Source organism: Arabidopsis lyrata, assembly GCF_000004255.2.
Source record: "Arabidopsis lyrata subsp. lyrata unplaced genomic scaffold ARALYscaffold_8, whole genome shotgun sequence".
NCBI lineage: Eukaryota > Viridiplantae > Streptophyta > Magnoliopsida > Brassicales > Brassicaceae > Arabidopsis > Arabidopsis lyrata.
In genome coordinates, this window is record NW_003302548.1 from 15,595,334 (window position 1) to 15,607,795 (window position 12,462).

A 12,462-nucleotide genomic window follows, 5' to 3' on the forward strand; every position below is an offset into this window, starting at 1 on the left:
AACAAAAACGGGTTAGAATCTTTGTTAATGGAGTGTTTTTAGTGAATGTTTCGTTCGGTTTAGCTCTGAACCGGGTTATTACAACTCACAAATTGAAATTAGGGACCGATATAATGATCTTCCGAAAAAAGGAAGATTGCAAAACCGGGAAAGTAAATCGAAACCAGGCTGGAGATTCTCTTTGCTTTAATCCTTCTCAGACACAGCTTAGAAACAGAACATAATTAACCGTTTCTCTCGTTAAACCTCTAATTTAATAATAAAATCTTTTTAATTAATTAAATGACAACGCACCAACCAACTAGTGATTAGAGTTTGAGACAGAGAGGATTTGTGTGTTTAGGCCCCACATTCTCTGTGCCATGTTTTACTATTTAACCAAATCTTTAGCTTCCTCTGTTCTTCCATCAATCGGTCTTTTTTTTTCTTGATTTTTCTGGTGAGATTTTACAAAACCAAAACAAGATTCCTTCGCCGGAATAATCACCGGAGATAAAGAAAAAGAATGGCGTCCCTGAAATTTCCGTTGGAGATTCTCGCCGTCTTCGTCATCATCTCCGTGATTCTTTTGCCGATTGCTCATGCTCAATCGTCTTCGCCAGCTCCCGCACCCACCAGCGACGGTATTAATCTTAGGATAAATCTTTCACTAATACCATATAATTAAAAAACCCTATCTTGGAGAACAAGAAATTGATATTGATATTGTTTGGATTCGCGTTTTTGGCAGGAACATCGATAGATCAGGGGATAGCGTATGTTCTAATGATGGTGGCTTTGGCGTTGACTTATTTCATTCATTAACGTGATGGATCCGATCATTTTGTTCTTCCTCCACAATGGTTTTGTTTCTTCCTAGTGTTTGTGTTACAATTCTTTTTTTTTTTTGGTTTGTGACGTGAGATTTGTAGAAAATCAAATTAGGTTTTGGTCCTCATGCTTTGTTCTGTTTTTGTTGGTTGGATTATTCGTGTAACTTTTTTTTCTTCTTGTTTAATGGAAATTGTGTAATTATAAAAATTATTATTCAAGGGAAAAAAAAAAACACAGTTATTCTCATTTGGAGGGCATATCTCCGGCTGATGGTTGCTTACACCTTAGCATGATTCATGCCACATTTTATTTTGAAAAACATGTCCTCCTAGGTAAAATCAAAGTCCGAGGCGATTCTGAAATCGCAACTGCCATAGAAAATCTCCTCTTTGTCAAGGCATGTCTTTGAACCATTCTATATAGGTCTCTAGAGTTCATAGGAATCAACACCTCTCTCTCAAACAAGCTAAGGTTTGAACTAAGGGGTTCAAGATTTAACCTCTTTTGGAGGAATCGCCGAAACACCACTAGATTACCTATGTTTTACACCACCACTAGATTACCTATGTCTTGGTTATAATCTCCTCTTTTCTTCCACCTTCCGATATACTAATCAAACTCATCTTAACAAATCAGCCATGTAGTTTAGATGGAGGCAGCTCCGTTAATTGGTTCCATCACCTTTTTCCCTCTAGGTTTATCGACGCACAATGTGTTTAATCCACCTTATCATCACTAGTTTACTCGAGCTGTCTCAAACGCGCTATCCTGTCATATTGGTCTATATATTGTGTGAGTATTATTAAAGGCAATGGCGCCAAAAGAGGAAGATAAAATGTAGTTTTAAACGCTATCCTGTCATATTGGTCAATAACATATTTGTACGTATTGTTAAAATTTGTTTGATTGTGGTGGTCGTTTTTAAGTATAGTGAGATGAACTTAGAAGTTTATAACATCATGAATAAAAAAAAAATTATAATTGCATCCACTGGTTTTAAGCTTCTTTAGTGATTATTTATGCAACAAAAGCCAAGACAGCCAAGACCGTTATAGATATGTTTTAAATAAATAGCAAAGGATATCAAAGAGATGGATCGTGATTAAGTTTATAAGCTGCAGCGACGGATTCAGCAACACCTCCAGGAATAATATTCTTGAAAGGAGAATGATTAAGCTCAGCTTGAACCACTGCTTCTGCGTCTTCACTTGTCACTTCTCTGTCTCTCGTTACTTTCACATCAATCTCCGCGATAACGTCGCGGAGATTTGTCTTCTCACTTTCTTTTCCTATTGTTTTGTTACGAGCAATCGCCTTACTTGCCACGGCGGTTACACCACCGCCAGTACCTTCTATGTCGTCTCCTCCGATAGCCCTTGTTTCTACCTCTTTTATGGCAGCTACGTCGGTGGTTTCCACTGGTTTGTGGCCGACATTCATGGCTGCTGCTTTCAGAGCCTCCGTTAATGTTGTCGACCTCCCGATAAGTGCTTCCGCCGCCGTGGAAATTTCTTCTGTTGGGCCTACAAACTGTTTCAAAAGGTTTCATATCATTCGAAGTTGATATGGTCCCAAATGTTTCAAAAACATATGTGTTGTTGTTGTGTTTACATGAGAAAGTGATACTCATTTTGAATGTAAATCATCCATTTTAAGAGAATAAAAGAAGAAACATTCTTTCAAAAATGATTCGCCACTAGTCTACCACACATTTGGTAGTTGTTTTTTTTTTTGTCAATCGGTAGTTGGTTATTATGTATTAAACGTAAACGTAAACGTAATACGCTAACGCAAACAAAGAACTCGAAACCTATACCTGTCCACCGGGACTAGATTGAGAGACGCTAAAATGCTCTTCTACAGAGATGTTGGTGACACTAGCATCATCTTTTGATGAACCCATAGCTTGAGAGTTGAGAGTTCTTCGATCTTCTTTCTTTGCTTGCATTACCCTTTGTTTTTTTTTCCTTGGTCTAAATAAGAAAACGGAATGTGGCGATAATAACGGTCCCGTACAACTTCACTTGACACGTAGACTTTTAACAGATCACGTGTCCATATTTAGCTGCTTGTGCGACAGTGACCCTTCGATGCATTGGTGAGACCAACGTTGTTACTAGTATTAAAAATTTAGAGCAGCGTGGTGATTTTAAGCAAATATTGGAAGTTCCATATACTTTTTGTTCCTTTTGAAGGTTTGTTGATTCATGTGTTCGACGTTTGTCAAAACTCATAAAAAATGTAGTTGTCGTCATTACCAGAAAACATAGTCAAATCTTACCGAATATTTTTAGAAAAATTATGGTATTGATTTTCTACCACATAATTACGAATTTTTTTACGAAATATTTATGTCGTAAAACATTGAATTTTTGGGGTGTAAGCTGATTCTTTGATGATTATTTATACAAAAAAAACTTATAGGCTTCAAATGCCTATATAAGATGGATCAAAAGCCGATCTCGCTACGAGGAGACTTCGTCCGGACCTTCCTCTAAAAAAAACAAAAAAACAAAAACCACGACCGTTATATACTATATATGTGATATGATTTTAAATAAATGGCAATTGATATCACATATGTGACTGGTACAAGGGTGTATGGTTCCAATACTCTACACCCAAGTATTCATTCACAACTTGGATCGCCATTCGAAATCGCTTCACTACGGGAGACAGACTGTTGCAATGGAACAGGGCTTCAAATGGAGGATGTGTTCTCTGTCAAGAGAGAGTAAAACAAGGGACCACTTATTCATCTCTTGTCTCTACTCCTCTCACGTTTGATCATCTCTAACCCGAGATATGCTTGGACTACGGTTTACAACAAGCTGGGAGTCTCTACTACCTCTCCTCACATCCTCGACAACTCCACAAATTCATTTGTTTGTGTTGCGGTATGTATTTCAACTCTCTATTCATAGTCTTTGGCGAGAACGGAATGGGAGAAGACATGGGGAGCATCCAACACCGGCCTCGCAGTTAACAAATGTGATTGACAAGAGTATGAGAAACAGGCTAAGTACTTTGGTTTTGACTGGATCACCCGTTTTCGAAGGCGGACTGCGATATTGGTTTAGTACCCATTGACGTGGATGATTATTTCATGTTGTAATCTCTTCCTCAATTGTTTTGGATTTTCAGATTAACGTTGCATTTATTGTAAAACAGTCTTTTTTTGGTGAATAAATTTTACATTCATACAAAAAAAAAAATAAAAAATAAATAAATGGCAATTGATATCAAAGAGATAGATTGCATGGATTGCAATTGAGTTTATAAGCTGCAGTGACGGATTCAGCAACACCTCCAGGAATAATATTTTTTTTTTTTGAATAACCGCGGGTCTCCCAAAGGCTTCTTAGGCCCAAGGACTAATCCCACGAGGCTGGCAATTCCCCTATGTAAACCTGCCAGTGGCCGTGCCTCGAACCCTGGTGGCGGAAGTCACAGCTGTGACCCCTTTACCACTAGGCCACAAGGCCCGGTTTGACTCCAGGAATAATATTATTGAAAGGAGAATGATTGAGCTCAGCCTGAACCACTGCTTCTGCATCTTCACTTGTCACTTCTCTATCTCTCGTTACTTTCACATCAATCTCCGCAATAACGTCGCGGAGATTTGTCTTCTCATTTTCTTTACCTATTTTTTGGTTACGAGCAACCGCCTTACTTGCTACAGCAGTTACACCACCATGGCTTTCTATGTCGCCTCCGATAGCCCTAGATTCCACCTCTTTTATGGCAGCCACGTCGGTGGTTTCTACTGGTTTGCGACCGACATTTATCGCCGCGGCTTTGAGAGCTTCTGTCAGTGTCGTCGACCTCCCGACAAGTGCCTCAGCTGCCGTGGAAATTTGTTCTGTTGGGCCTGCATACTGTTTCAAAAGATCGAACGCAAACATCATTCGATGTGAATATGGTTTACATGAGACAATACAGTTTCTTTAGCGTTTACATGAGACAATAATTTAAATCTTAAAAAGAGTTTTTTTGAATATAACACGTCTTCAGTTTTCCATAGAATGTTTTGAAAAGTACAAAACGCAAACACAAAACATTTTATTTTTAATTATTCGTTATGCTTGATGAAAAAAAAAAAAATCATTCGTTATGCTTACAACTTAACATAAAAAGAACATACAGTACGTAAAATATTTGAAGTTAAAATTTATTTGAAATGCACTAAAATATAAACGTAAACAGAAGAAATCCAAATTTATATACCAATCGGTGAAATATTTTGATAAACGCGGTATAGGACGGTTCTTATTATAACAATCGGTGAAACGGTAAGTTAAAGTAGGACAACAACAAAACGGTATAAAATCTTTACTAATCTATGTTTTACCGCTATTTCTTACTATACTTTTTAAGTTTTAACATTAGGTTATCGTAAACGATTATATTTTAGTCGCCGCTAATTTTTCATTTTAACCTATTTACCTGTCCACAAGAAGTAGATTGGGAGACGCTAAAGTGCTCCTCTACAGAGATATTAGTGAAACTAGCACCATCTTTTGTTGAACCCATCCGTTTAGAGTTATTGATCTTCTTTCTCTGCTTGCCTTATTTATTACACTTTTTTTTATAGTTTAAATAAGAAAACGGAAAATAACAATAATTCCGTTACAATTTACAGTTGACACGTCGGCTTTAACAGTCCACGTGGCTGCTTATGCGACGGTGACTCTTCGACGCATTAAAGCCCAAACAGTCTTTAATCTTTTAGACACGTGCATAGTCCGTGCCAGATGTTTTATTGTTTTAAGCGTTTCCGGGTCGGGTTTTACCCGTATCCGGAAATCAAATTCATCGGAGCGCTTAATTTGAGTCCACAATTAAAGTGAAAATTTTCCTGAAGAAGAAGAAGAAGAAGAAGAACTTTTCCTTTTTCTCTTTGCTTTTTTTTTTCCCTCTTTTTTGGTGTGTCAATGAAATGGGAGAAATGGAGATCGAAGAAATCGAAGCTGTTCTTGAGAAAATCTGGGATCTACATGACAAGCTTAGCGATGAGATTCACTTGATTTCGAAGTCTCACTTTCTCAAATCGGTGAAACCTTCTAATAGATCGGAGAAGAGGAAGAATCCTCACGGAAATTCCGGCGAAGATAAGCGACCGGGTTATGTTTTCATTAAAGGATTCGCCTTCGATGATAACGACTCCACGATTCAAGAGGCGAAGAGTCTTAACGCAATTCGAACCGCTCTTGAGAACCTTGAAGACCAGCTTGAGTTTTTCCATGTAAGTCGCTTTTATCTCGATTTGATTTTGTGTGTTTTCGATTCCTTGATATGAAGCGAAATTGAGAGACGAGAGTGTTTGTTGAATTGGGAGATTAGCTTGTTATCTCGTAGGTTTTGTGCTAATTCCTGAAGATGATTAAGCGAAACCTTCTTCTATATGACTATTCAAGTCCGTAACCGATTGTATCTGCTTCTGAAGAAGTAGCTCATGACTAAGCCGATTTGAGGCAATTTTGGGTAAAAATTGATTGAGGTGTGTTTAGTTAGGGTTTAGGTTTACTGATAGGCATTTAGGTTCTGAACTGAATAGTAATTATCAGAATCTTATGAAAATTCTGAGCAACAAGGGCAGACTTAATTCTGAGCAAAATTGTCAATTGTTTCATCTATATGGAGTTTATGTCAATAGTTTTTCCTTCTTTTAGAAATATTATGATCATACAATGTAGTTCTGAGCATTGTTTATTTCACACTCTTTGTTCATGAATTGAAAGCAGGGAGATGAATCTAGATTCAGGTGTTGTATATATGTGCATGAAGAATGCTATAGTCTTATGTAAGATAAGAAGAAGTAGAGATAGATGTGCAGAATCCATTTCGCAACACATTATAGACGCATGTGTATTTATCATTGCCTTGTATAATAGACCAATGAAGAAGGATACACAAGCTATTTTGCATATATAGGAGATTGATTTGTTCTTTTTCTTTGCTACTCATAGAGTGCTGGTCAGTCTCATATGTCTCGTTTACCAACTGAACCTGAAAGACAATATGTAAAACTTCTTTCTCTTTGCTCTGCAGACTATACATACACAGCAACGAACAGAGAGAGATCTTGCAATTGCTCGGCTTGAACAGAGCAGGATATTACTAGCAATGAGATTGGCTGAACACCACGGCAAGAATTATGGAGTCTTAGAGGAAGCTCTTGCATTTGTTGGGAGCATTAAAACCACCTCGCATTACGTTTCACTTGATCACCTCTACGATTCCTCTCCAAACCCAGACGGAGCAAACTCTACACCTGCTGGAATAAAGTCAAACTTTGTGATCAACGCCTTTGCCTCAACTTTCGGGTTTGCAAAAAGAGCACTTGGATTCAACCATGTGAAAGGTGTACTTGGAAACGCTGCTATATTCGCCATTAGCATGGTCGCTATGCTACACCTTCACCAAGTGGCTACTAGTGAACATCATCTACAGAAGAAAGAAGACAGATTCTACAGAAGCCAACAGAGGAAAACATACGGAAGAGATAAGTCTTCAGGTGACAGAAGTTTGGACCACTTGGACGTGATGATGGCTCGTGGTTAAGACCAGGGATCAAACTTGTCTACACGTGTTGATACTCGGATGCATTTTGATAAAAGACATAACGAGAAAAACTAAGAAGAGAAGAGATAATTGTTTGCTCTCTCATACGATCTTCTAGGTTTCGATATTATCAGTAAAGGGATAAGAATTTGGAGGCAAAGTGTTGGAATTTTCTGACCTCATCTGATGCAAATATTGTTCTTTTCTTCTCGTTTTGATTTTCAATCACTGTGGTTATAAAGTTTTGTTTGTTTTGTTTGGTTTTGTTGATTTTCAAGTGTGGTTAGGCTTTTTTGTTCCATTATGAGAGCCCATATATGTTCCACAACTGTCCAGACCTAGTTTATTCCATCGTAGGCCCATTTAATTTGATATCAAATCACTCAAACCCGAGGTTCAAAAACAATAAACGAATCCAAAAGAGGTTTTAACTTGAAAGGGATTTTTCTTTTTTCTTTTTTTCGCCTGTATTTTCTATATATCTACGAGAACTCATAAAAATCTCAGCACATCTTAACCATAAACAAACAAACAAAACAATAAAGAAATATGACCGGTTGTTAGATGATAACATTTGGCTGTTCTGAAAAGTTTTACAAATAACAAAAGAGTTTTTGAAATATATTTTTGTGTAGTGAGAGCATCTAAAATTGAAATGGGTTAACACCAACAAGAAAACAGAGCCAATATACTAAAGATAGGACGAGACTAGTCTGAAATACAAACTAAATCCAAGCAATAGTAGCTAAAAGTCTTCAAGTTCAAAACACTTTAAAAACTCAACTTGGTTCAAATATCCTGCACGTCAAAATTAAATGTTAGTTTGAAACAATACCTAAAAAAAATATGTATGTGAAAAATGGAGAATTACCCCAAGATTGCCGAAAATGTAATACCAGTCATCCACGATTCCATGAGCCTGATTCTACAATTCAAAAATAAATCTCATATTATCATTATCAAATAAATTCTCAGATTTTCATCAATCTATATCAAAAACATCCTACAAAATCTCAACTAAGGTATTTTTGTTTTACCTGGTTATTGACAATTTGCTCTCCATGAATCTGATGGTGCTCCACCTCCTGATCAATAAGATCATCAATTCCCACCACGTTTCCATGAGCATGAACCTCATTCCCCTGTTGCTGCAATTTCAAAAAGTAAATTACAGATTATCAAAATCATCCTGCAAAATCTCAGATAAGGTTTTTTTCTATTACCTGGTTATTGACAATTTGCTCTCCATGAATCTGATCCTGATCAACAACATGATCAACTCCCACCACGTTTCCATGAGCATGAACCTCATTCTCCTCTTGCTGCAATTTCAAAAAGTAAATTACAGATTATCAAAATCATCCAACAAAATCTCAGATAAGGTTTTTTTCTATTACCTGGTTATTGACAATTTGCTCCACAACGTCTCCATGAATCTGATCCTGATCAACAACATGATCAACTCCCACCACGTTTCCATGAGCATGAACCTCATTCTCCTGTTGCTGCAATTTCAAAAAGTAAATTACAGATTATCAAAATCATCCAACAAAATCTCAGATAAGGTTTTTTTCTATTACCTGGTTATTGACAATTTGCTCTCCATGAATCTGATCCTGATCAACAACATCATCAACAACATCATCAACAACATCATCAATTCCCACCACGTTTCCATGAGCATGAACCTCATTCCCCTGTTGCACATGTTGCTGATTTGACAATAGTCAAATGGAAACATCTCAGAATCAGATTATCAACAAAACTAAAATTATCAATTCATTGGATCACTATACCTGATCATCAAGAAGAGTCTGGTCCAAAGTGGTTTTGTAAAACAGATGCACCACCACTAGCTGTTGAAATGCATTCCCTGGCCTTTCATACTCGCTCATTCTCCATCCTGTCTTCAAATTTTGTTGGTTGAGATAATCATATGTGTGTTTTTTACCAAGGAACACCTCTCCTTGAGTGATCTTCTCAGTAACACCATACTTCCTCCACTTTCCAAGGAAGGGATTAGTTCGAATGCTTCTGTTGGGCCTCACTGAACGTGCATTGAGTCTGGTCCTTGTCACAAAATACCAAAAATTTCCCTCAGGAAAGAATTCGCTCCCTGGTTTTTCAGCTGTGATAGGATCAAAGTGATAGAAGTCGAAGGGCTCAATCAACGAATTGGGCAACGGAGCATCTTCAGGAAGAGCCAACTTGGGGATTAAAAAGGTTTGGAAAATCTCTTCATCAGAGGGGTTAAACCGAACACAGTGAAAATTTTGAGCCGCCATGAGAATTGTCCTGTATAATTTTTGAATAAAAAATGATAATGTGAATCTAATGGATATATGTCACAGAATATCTTTGAAATCACATAACAGCTCATCAATTCCATTCGCCAGAAAATAGATAACATCTACCAAAACCAAAAACCTCAAACAATGATTATCAGAAATAATTTGAGTATCATCCTACGATCAAATCAAATGGATATAGATCTTGTATAAGAACGCTTCGTCAGAAACCTCATCTACGAGAATCTAAAAAAATAAACATCTACGAAAACCTAAAACAATGATTTATCAGAAAAAATTTGGTTATCACTCTTCGAATCAAATCAAATGTATCTAGATCTTGTATAAGAAATCAAAGAGCATCTCCGAAATCACATAACAAGTCAAATCGCTTTGTCAGAAAATCATATAAGTTCTCCCAAAACCTCCAACAATGATTATCGGAAAAATTGATGGCATCATCGGAAAGGAATTACCTGATAATCTCCGATCTGGACCTTGAGCTTCTTCGGAATCTGAGCTCCGTTTGGCGCCAAATGAGCTTCTTCAGTGTGCAATTCTCTCTAGTTGTTTCTTTTTTTCCCAAATGTAATTTTATTATACAAGGCAATATTACATGGGCTATAACAAAAGCCCCATTGGTTTTACAGATAAAGTTGAAGCCCAATAAAACTTGATAACATCTAAACAGAAGATATTTTGACATTGGATTCTATCCTAGCCACGTGTTATCAAGTGGATGAAACCACAAACGCGCCGGATGAGTCATCGAAAGAAAACCGACATCAGCTTTCGCCGTTGAGAATCGATTCCGGTGAGAAATCATTGCCAAAAATTGAACGTTGATTCCATTGGTATTCACCAGATCTATTAATCGAAACTCCATTATAGATGAACAGCTAAAAGGAAATCGTAATAAGCATCGGAGGATTCTTTTTTTTCTTCAATCAGAGATGATATCTTTGCAAATTTTTCCTGCAAACCAGATCACAAAGACAGAGGCAGAGACCAATAATTTTAAGCAAACGATCACTTAAAACATCAATTCCAACCCATATCTAAGGAATTTATTGAACAAAAACCATAAAATTAAAACAGAAGTTGAAAAACACGGCCAATGAAAGCCCGTGATTAAAGCCAGAAAACCGGACTGTTAAACTAAAACCCACTTCGGCCATGAACAGCCGAGAGCAAAGCGGCAAGAAACGCCGACGGCAAAGCCGATCATCGTAGCTATGAAAGCCAAAACGATATCGGACAAAAGCCAACCAAACACCGCAAAAGAAACGGTGTACGCTGGAAGAAAAGCCCGCTGAACGGGATCTGATAATTGGAGAAGGCTCCGGACTGCAACCAAAGACGATCTCTCTCTCTGAAAATTTTAAGACAGAGAAGAGAGAGAGTCGACAACACATAAGCGTTTTTAGATAACTCTCGAACTTTTTTTTATGGATCTCCGATGATGGGCTTTCATTTTATGGGTTTTGGCCCACTAGGAGAAACCCTTAAATGCATGCATGGAATTTCATACTGGAAATTATAGGAATAAAATTATCATAAATATACATCCAAAACTTATATAAGAAAGTTATCTAAATGAAGTATTTGAATATAGAAAGTTTATGATCTTCATGATATTAATCCAGAAGACTCATATCAATGTTTATCCCTAACTAACAAACTCATATTTGTTAACATTATTACAATTATTTTTATTTCCAAATTTTATCTGATTTTCTTGAAAAAAAAAAGATAACTAATAACTCTTCTTTCTCTTTTTTGTATTTTATATGAATGGGCAAAGAAGCTCTTGCAAGAACCTGATGTGGCAAGCAGAGAAACAGGTAATGACGTTTTAAAGACTAGAAGACGATGACATCATTGGCCACTTGGTATACGCGCTTCTAATGAGAATTCATCACCAATTTCGAAATAAGCAAGGCAAAGAGTTTGAAGTGCTTCACTAGCAAATTCCTCGATTATGTTCTTTAGGTGACTGGTAGATTCTTCATCAAGGGAAACAACTTCACCATCTTTGTTGATGTACTTATCACAAGAATCTAAAACTATCTCAGAAGCACCCTTACAATGCGCCCAGAAATGTCCTTCAGGCACCTCAATGACAACTCTCATTCTTTTCTTTGTAGAGTTGAAGGGCTCAACTCTCACAACATTTGAGGCTTGTCTTACTTCCTGGAAGTCCCCTCCGAGTGACGACCCAAATTCTAGCAGAGCAGTTTTTGTGGGTGTTCCCAGTATCTCGGTTTTGTTTCCTTTGCCCACAACAATCTCACCGCCAGTGTTAGTAAATATAGATTTCAGTAGGAGTTTAACAGCAGACTCGGGGAAATATTATAGCAGCATCAGAACCATTAACCTCTTTGGCTTGTTCACAGATGCAGGCTTTTACAACTGTCATGTGATCTGTTGTAAGAGTTCTAGTCTTGTCACTACAAATAGTTGTTGCAGATCCCATTGTCTCACAAGCAGCTAGATTGCATTAGTGTTGTTCTACCCGACCACCAAAAGCCTTATATACAGTTGCAGTCACAATTAATTCAATAATGCAAGTAATGGAATGAAAAGATTTGATGATATAATAGTAAGTTGGTGATTGATTACCTTCCCAGTCAGATCATCGCTTGTAACTAATTGAATCGCGTTCTGGTCTGGATGCGTCCAGTTTCAAAGTTCAACAGGGTATTGCGTCCAAATACATTCCATCGTTAGTTGCCTTTAAGGTAATAACAACACCATAATGAGCCGTAGCACGATCAAGAGTAGATAACATTCCAGG

General features: G+C 37.3%; 6 protein-coding genes across 12 annotated transcripts; 2 read left to right on the plus strand and 4 right to left on the minus strand.

Moving 5' to 3' along the window:
* The first annotated feature begins 360 nt into the window (after nucleotides 1-360).
* LOC9300307 (arabinogalactan peptide 22) lies at nucleotides 361-1,111 on the plus strand. The gene is made up of 2 exons (XM_021015424.1): nucleotides 361-623; nucleotides 731-1,111. The coding sequence occupies exons 1-2, from the start codon at nucleotides 506-508 to the stop codon at nucleotides 802-804; spliced, it is 192 nt and encodes a 63-aa protein (XP_020871083.1). The 5' UTR covers nucleotides 361-505; the 3' UTR covers nucleotides 805-1,111.
* A 785-nt stretch (nucleotides 1,112-1,896) lies between these two features.
* Nucleotides 1,897-2,897, minus strand: LOC9300308 (late embryogenesis abundant protein 49). Its single transcript, XM_002865914.2, has 2 exons — nucleotides 2,630-2,897; nucleotides 1,897-2,343 (listed from the first exon to the last, which is right to left on the minus strand). The coding sequence occupies exons 1-2, from the start codon at nucleotides 2,759-2,761 to the stop codon at nucleotides 1,897-1,899; spliced, it is 579 nt and encodes a 192-aa protein (XP_002865960.2). The 5' UTR covers nucleotides 2,762-2,897.
* A 1,158-nt stretch (nucleotides 2,898-4,055) lies between these two features.
* Nucleotides 4,056-5,374, minus strand: LOC9302035 (late embryogenesis abundant protein 50). The gene is made up of 3 exons (XM_021015448.1): nucleotides 4,308-5,374; nucleotide 4,247; nucleotides 4,056-4,120 (listed from the first exon to the last, which is right to left on the minus strand). The coding sequence occupies exons 1-3, from the start codon at nucleotides 4,719-4,721 to the stop codon at nucleotides 4,056-4,058; spliced, it is 480 nt and encodes a 159-aa protein (XP_020871107.1). The 5' UTR covers nucleotides 4,722-5,374.
* Nucleotides 5,375-5,654: 280 nt separating this feature from the next.
* On the plus strand, nucleotides 5,655-7,675 carry LOC9302036 (plastid division protein PDV1). Its single transcript, XM_021015877.1, has 2 exons — nucleotides 5,655-6,058; nucleotides 6,865-7,675. The coding sequence occupies exons 1-2, from the start codon at nucleotides 5,753-5,755 to the stop codon at nucleotides 7,375-7,377; spliced, it is 819 nt and encodes a 272-aa protein (XP_020871536.1). The 5' UTR covers nucleotides 5,655-5,752; the 3' UTR covers nucleotides 7,378-7,675.
* Nucleotides 7,676-7,917: 242 nt separating this feature from the next.
* On the minus strand, nucleotides 7,918-11,091 carry LOC9300309. 7 transcript variants are annotated; one of them, XM_021013622.1, is made up of 8 exons: nucleotides 10,142-11,091; nucleotides 9,174-9,672; nucleotides 8,958-9,074; nucleotides 8,775-8,882; nucleotides 8,601-8,699; nucleotides 8,415-8,525; nucleotides 8,249-8,302; nucleotides 7,918-8,175 (listed from the first exon to the last, which is right to left on the minus strand). In XM_021013622.1, the coding sequence occupies exons 1-8, from the start codon at nucleotides 10,369-10,371 to the stop codon at nucleotides 8,167-8,169; spliced, it is 1,227 nt and encodes a 408-aa protein (XP_020869281.1). In that variant the 5' UTR covers nucleotides 10,372-11,091; the 3' UTR covers nucleotides 7,918-8,166. The 7 variants fall into 7 exon arrangements, with proteins under 7 accessions (XP_020869281.1, XP_020869276.1, XP_002865962.2 ...); XM_021013617.1 differs by having other exon boundaries at nucleotides 8,415-8,519; nucleotides 8,958-9,089; XM_002865916.2 differs by having other exon boundaries at nucleotides 8,958-9,089.
* Nucleotides 11,092-11,543: 452 nt separating this feature from the next.
* LOC9302038 (calcium-transporting ATPase 1, chloroplastic) lies at nucleotides 11,544-12,141 on the minus strand. Its single transcript, XM_021015781.1, has 2 exons — nucleotides 12,036-12,141; nucleotides 11,544-11,938 (listed from the first exon to the last, which is right to left on the minus strand). Exons 1-2 carry the CDS (start codon nucleotides 12,139-12,141, stop codon nucleotides 11,544-11,546), a joined length of 501 nt encoding a protein of 166 aa, XP_020871440.1.
* Nucleotides 12,142-12,462: the final 321 nt, after the last annotated feature.